Source organism: Ochlerotatus camptorhynchus, unplaced genomic scaffold, assembly GCF_037179485.1.
Source record: "Ochlerotatus camptorhynchus isolate MF236.1 unplaced genomic scaffold, CSIRO-AGI_Acam_v1.1 ptg000131l, whole genome shotgun sequence".
Taxonomy (NCBI): domain Eukaryota; kingdom Metazoa; phylum Arthropoda; class Insecta; order Diptera; family Culicidae; genus Ochlerotatus; species Ochlerotatus camptorhynchus.
Genome location: NW_027040621.1, coordinates 1,686,277 through 1,693,143, shown reverse-complemented (window position 1 = coordinate 1,693,143; position 6,867 = coordinate 1,686,277). Strand labels below are relative to the sequence as shown.

Here is a 6,867-nt window from a genome sequence, read left to right as displayed (position 1 = left end):
AATTCAATGCTGAATAAAAACGTTAAATTACATCCTATTTTGAAAAAAAAAATCAGTATTATTGCAAAAGAGATAAACTAGCCTTAGGCTAAAAATCTCTAAAATAAAGATTTAATAATAATTATAATAGTAGTTTTTACAAACTAGAAAGGTAGACTTTTTCATCAAATACACATTTTTCATGTCCATATGTTATATTCATAGAAAAAACACGACATACATTTAGACGCAGTGTGAAAATGACAAAAATAGGTCCAACCAAAATCCATTATCCTACTGACAGTCTAATATGTTGCTGTCGTCGACAAACGTGTTGATGTGAAGGCCCAAACGCAATGTGGGCGGAAGCGGAACGGAAACGGAAAGTTTGGCAGTTGTCACTAATGACATCAAGATGCCTAACCGAAGTCGATTTGGATCTAACTAGTTTTCAATCCGACAAGTAGGCTTACTCAGATCGGACTTTTCCGCTGCCGTTGCCGTTCCGCTTCCGTCGTCATTGCGTTTGGGCCTTGAAGCCTCATGTTCAGTCTATGATCAATTTTCAAAATCCCGATCATTTGGGAAGTAGAAGGCCATCCAGCTGGGTGACAGATTAATACAAAGTTCATGTACTGTACTTTGTTCAAGATGATGCTTATGAAATTACATTAAAATTGGACAGTTTAAACACCTAACTCCAGCCTACCCATCCGATATAACCTATGGTACCAATGTAGCCACTCATGAGAGACTAAACAACGTTTCTGTCTCTTTCGACAATCGCTTCAAACAAGCAGCAAAACAAACCGCACTCACGCTCATCATCAGATGTCAGAAATCGGTTTGCAGAGCATTCGTCGTCATCACGTCATTACATTTTGTCAATATTTTGCTCCCATTGACACCAACAGCAAGATTGCAGTCGCACAATCTGCTCCAAAAAAAACCTTTCTTCGGTTCCAGTGAAAAAGACAAAAATCAAGTGCTTTAGAGATTGAAATACTGAACAACCCGTGCTAGTGGACAGTGAACAGAGTATCCACATCCCAATCAACTTTCGTTCCCCATGTTCTGCTATGTTCCACGGTGCCGCAGCGAAACTAAACCATCATCTGGCAGGCTATTTGCGTACTAGTTGTAGCTCTTCGGTGGCCAGTGGCAGTGGCAGTGGCATCCTTCCGAAATCCTGGCAACGGAGAAGGTGGTCCACTGCAACAGCAGCATCCAACGATCCAGAGCGTAATAGTTGGATCCATCATCATCATTACTTCTGCCGTCAGCGACGTCGAACCATAGCAGCAACGACAGCATCAGCCTTCGTCATCTCGAACTCCGATCAATATCTTCCACCGCAAGTGGGACAAATTTGGTGAGTTTTTTTTTTTGTTTTTGCTCTCCTGTTGCTAAATTATGTAGTAGGGGGAGAATAATCTATGGAATGCGCATTTCAACAATGCAGTGCAGTAAACAGGAGTCACGGATTATATAAGATTAATGAAATGTTCATCGAAGACATGGGCCTAAATTTTGGTTGCCATCTGTAGTATGAAGATAGTGTACGCCTTAAGAGTGTATGGCGTATCTTTGTAACCTTCGAACAGGTATTCAACAAGGACGCGATACGTGCCGTTTGGCTCGTAAAATGTGTGCTGTAGTCAAATATTGAACGATTTTGCAGAGGTAGATTGATGAATGAATGAATGAAAAATTATAAGGAAAAACATATTGTATTCAGTTGGATCCTGATGTCATTTGAAACAAACAAGAAGATAATAATAAACAAATTGAAATAAATTAATTATTCAAGCCGAACAATGGATTACACTCATAGAATAAATCAGTGGAAACTATCCCTGTGAATTTCACATAATTTTCATGTGATATCAATTTTGCACCACACAACCATCCTTATGTGTCCAGTGAGATCTTAATCATATAGAATTTATTATGTTATGTGATATTCAGATAAGAATCATTAATTTCGCTATGGGAAAAATATGTGCGTTCCCAATAGAAACTATGTGAAAACTTTTTTCAGTGAGCTGCTAAGTAACATTGACGTTGATTTTCTATTTACATACCCATGGCTATGTAAATATATTTCCAGCTTTTTTCAACACACAACTAGTAGATACTATCTACCAATTAATACGACCAATACGATAAAAAACGATTGTGTAGCCAAGCTATTAACAAAAGAGAAAGTTGATGAAGAGAATCGATAAATGTTACTTACACACTTAGATTTTTTCGCCGAGATGGGCACCACCGAGCAGCTCGGCATTTTATTTTGCTGGTTCTCAGTGAAAAACTTGCCGAGATTCAGCTAACAAACGGGAATTTTGCCGAGATCTCAGCTAACAAACATATTTTTTGCTGAATTTCCAGCAAAATAAAATGCCGAGCTGCTCGGTGGTGCCCATCTCGGCAAAAAAATCTAAGTGTGTAGGATCTTATGCATTGTACGAGTTGGATTTTGTCCTAGACACGACCGCAGTACAGTACCCGTTCGATTTTGGCACGGATTTTGAAAATAATGTATGTTTGCTCCTTGTGATTATAATTTTCAATAAAAGATTAATTATTAATAACGTCTATGCGATAAAGATGACTTACGGTGGTCCAAAATCAAAGAATTCATAAATTAAATTTCAAAATAAAACCGTTCGATTTTGGCACTAAATTTTCGGGCTTGTTGCCAAAATCGAACGGGTGTTTTTGTTTTAACATTATCATTTGAATTGAAAATATTTCAGGTAATTTTAATACTTCGGTTATTTAATTTAAGTAGTGGTTCATATTGTTTCCATGGAACGTAACAAAATATGGAAATTCACTATGAAAGTACGGTCCGATTTCGCAGTCACTGTAATAAATTAATAAAATCAGCTCTTGAGACGTAATTTGTGGCCACACACAGAGAGTCACACGTCTCGCAGAATAGGCGAAGAGCTCAAACAAACATCTCGGAGCGGAAATACACGTTTGACTATGGTTTTCCAATAGACTTATGCACGTGACAAAATGTCCAGAAGTAGGCACATAATTTTTCATTTCAATCCCCCTCCGGCCCTCTTCCAGCTCAATTCACACCGACGCACCGGTCAACATGGCTTCCGGCGAAGCGGGACCATCGGGCAAACCGAAGCACACCAATCGGTTGATCAACGAGAAATCTCCCTACCTGTTGCAGCATGCCCACAACCCGGTGGACTGGTATCCCTGGGGCGAAGAGGCCATTGCCCGCGCCAAAGCGGAGAACAAGCTCATCTTCCTCTCGGTCGGATACAGCACCTGCCACTGGTGCCACGTAATGGAGAAGGAATCATTCGAAAACGAAGACGTGGCTGAGATTATGAACGAGAACTACATCAACATCAAGGTCGATCGCGAAGAACGGCCCGATATCGATAAGCTCTACATGACGTTCATCCTGCTGATCAACGGATCCGGTGGGTGGCCAATGTCTGTTTGGTTGACGCCCGATTTGGCACCCGTGACCGGTGGAACGTACTTTCCCCCGAAAGATCGCTGGGGAATGCCCGGCTTCACGACGATCTTGCTCAAGCTGAAGATCAAGTGGGCCACTGATGGGGAAGATTTGGCTTCGACGGGTAGAAGCATAATCGAAGCCATTCAGAAGAATGTCGAGGAGAAGCATCACGAAGATCCAGAGCGAGTGTTTACTCCGGAGGAAAAATACCGCCAAGCGGTTACGATTTACAAGCGAAATTTCGATCCCATCTGGGGAGGATCCCTTGGGGCCCCCAAATTCCCGGAGGTGTCCAAGTTGAATCTTATTTTCCATGCCCATCTACAGGATCCTTCGACTAAAATTTTGGGCGTGGTACTGAACACATTGGACAAGATGGCAGCGGGGGGTATCTACGACCATGTGTTCGGGGGCTTTGCAAGGTATTCAGTGGACAAGAAGTGGCATGTGCCGCACTTCGAAAAGATGCTCTACGATCAGGGTCAACTGTTGATGACTTATTCCAATGGGTATAAGACGACGAAGAAGCCGCTGTACCTTGAGGTGGCGGATTCCATTTACAAATACATTTGCAAAGACTTGCAACATCCAGCGGGTGGATTCTACAGCGGAGAGGACGCGGATTCCCTTCCCACGTGGGAAAGTAAGGATAAGATCGAAGGTGCTTTCTACGCTTGGACGTACGCCGAAGTGCGGGATCTTCTGAAGGCGAATCTCGAAAAATTCGGTGATATCGGTAAGGTAGATCCGGTAGAATTGTACACCGAACATTATGATATCCAACAAACGGGAAATGTGGAACCCAGCAGCGATCCCCACGGGCATCTGCTGGGTAAGAACATTCTAATCGTTTACGGATCGGTACGTGAAACGGCGGAAAAGTTCGAAACTACTCCAGAAGTAGTCGGTTCAATTTTGAAGATCGGCAACGAGTTGCTGCACGAAGTGCGTGACAAACGACCCCGACCTCATCTGGACACTAAAATTATTTGCGCCTGGAATGGTCTGGTACTGTCCGGGCTGTCGCAACTATCGTGCATCAAAGATGCACCGAACCGAGCCGAGTATCTCAAGACATGCTCAAATCTAGTCTCGTTCATCCGGGAGAATCTCTACGATGCACAAGCTCGAAAGTTACTTCGCTCCTGCTACGGAGATGAGAGCGATAAAGCCAAGGCATTGTAAGTTCTAATTTTTTTTTTTCTGACCTAAATCAACACTGAGACTACTTTTTCTCCGCAGAGAAACTCCAATTCACGGGTTTATTGATGACTACGCCTTCCTGATCAAGGGTCTGATCGATTACTATCGAGCCTCACTAGACGAAAGTGCACTTAGATGGGCGAAGGAACTGCAGGAGATCCAGGACCAGCTCTTCTGGGACCACAAGAACAGTGGCTACTACTACTCAGAGGCAAACTCGGCCAACGTTGTCGTACGGTTGAAGGAAGGTTAGTTTATGGTAAACTTGGAATCTTAAGATTATTCTAAAAGTATGCCCACTCTTGTAGATCACGACGGTGCGGAACCTTGCGGTAACAGCGTCTCCGCTTACAATTTGATTATACTAGGAGACTACTTTGAGTGTGCTGCATTCCGAGAGAAGGTCACCAAGTTGTTTAGTTACTTCTCGAACGTTACTCCATTCGGTTACGTCCTACCGGAAATGATGTCGGCCATGTTGTTGCAGGAGCACGGACGGGATATGCTCGTGGTTGTTGGTAAGTTCACGCATTTTTTTAATTGCTCATAAATGATTCATTATTGTTGGTCCTACCCACCAACAGGCCCCGATGGACCGGAGGACACGGCTCTGGTGGATGCCGTACGGGATTTCTATATGCCCGGTTTACTCATCGTTCGGCTGGATCCGAGCTTGCCGGAACACAGCCTCGGAGGCAAGACGCTCAAAAGCTTCAAGATGATCCAGGATGCACCGACGGCTTACATGTGTCACAACAAGGTTTGCCAACTGCCGGTCACCGAGCCGGAGAAGTTAACCGAAGATCTGGTCACCATGTACGTGTTTGATTACGCCGAGTACGAAAACTGATTTTTCGAGGCTTAAGGTTCTCTGCGCGCATTGGGTGTCATAGGTGTTTAACTCTAGAACTCGGGAACTGCAGGAACTGGCGGCCGTCAGAAACGAAATCGCAACAATAGAAATGACAGTTTGATTAAGTCGATTGAAGGATATTTCACATAATACATTAGCATAAATTGAGTACGTTTCTACGTTTATCTTTGCATGTCATTAGAGTCATCAGTGTTTATCGTAATTGTTTCCTATCACGGCAAGTTACAGAAAATAAGATACATATTCTAAAAAGTAAATCGAAAACTAGCACACCGAAGCGAATGAATATCATAGAAATTAATGTTGGTAGTAGAATCATATTGAACAAGTAATGAAGTAATTTTAATCAAAACATTTCTATCAGACCTCAAGTTTTTGAAACATTTTAATCATCAAAATAAATCTCTTATTGCATCACAAAGCTATTAGTACGTACTAACTAAATAGAAGAACAATTGTCGATAGGCGCACGGAACATTACCCGGTTTTTTTTTATTCTTCATAGAATAAATAGCAGTCCACTTACACGGATCTAATCAAACGCAAGGAAAATCTAACGAGAATTGAGCTACGAGCAAAATACAACACTATGTGATCTAGCGATTAAACTACAAGCAAATATCTAAAACAAGGTGCCAATATTTGGTTGCGAACACAAGGGGAACTCCATATGATACCAGAAGTAAGGCAATTTGTTTGTTAAGCGTTTTGAAAACGTTGCAATGGAACTAACAGTAGCAGTGTTTTTTTAGAAAGGGAATATGCGCTGATATGCAATAGTAAACCTATTATTATGGACGTAAAGCGTCATCGTTACCAATTTTATTGTGTCGTTTTTAAAACAAGCAAACACTCTAAGGTTAATCTAATAAAGCAAAAATTGAGAATAAAGACCGAACGGTTTGATGTGTTTTCATTTATTCGAAACGATATGTACTACCAGTAAAGCAGAATTCTTGAACACAAAATTATCGACCTGCATAAGATTTAAAACTTAACTTCTCGACATAACATACCTAAATGAACGGTAGTGGAGATCATAAAAATCAACAACAAAATGAACATTTTTAAACAAGGTTGTCAGAAAACGAATATGCGTTGAACAAGTCAAATAATGGTATCAATACCAAACAAAAATTGCGATCCTAATGACCTCATTCATTTCAGATATTAGGTATTGAAACTCTTTCAAAAGTGTTTTCATGTGTCAGAAACACCGGCTTCAGGAACTAGGAGAATTGTGGGGAAATTGCTTGCCGGGTTGCAACGATCGCATGCTCCACCCCTTTAGCCATGATGTTCGGGAGCCAATGAA

At 41.7% G+C, this 6,867-nt stretch overlaps 1 protein-coding gene across 1 annotated transcript; it reads left to right on the top strand.

The window, feature by feature from the left end:
- The first annotated feature begins 830 nt into the window (after positions 1-830).
- LOC135700258 (spermatogenesis-associated protein 20) lies at positions 831-6,441 on the top strand. The gene is made up of 5 exons (XM_065220701.1): positions 831-1,351; positions 3,064-4,656; positions 4,718-4,926; positions 4,987-5,196; positions 5,263-6,441. Exons 1-5 carry the CDS (start codon positions 1,059-1,061, stop codon positions 5,526-5,528), a joined length of 2,571 nt encoding a protein of 856 aa, XP_065076773.1. The 5' UTR covers positions 831-1,058; the 3' UTR covers positions 5,529-6,441.
- Positions 6,442-6,867: the final 426 nt, after the last annotated feature.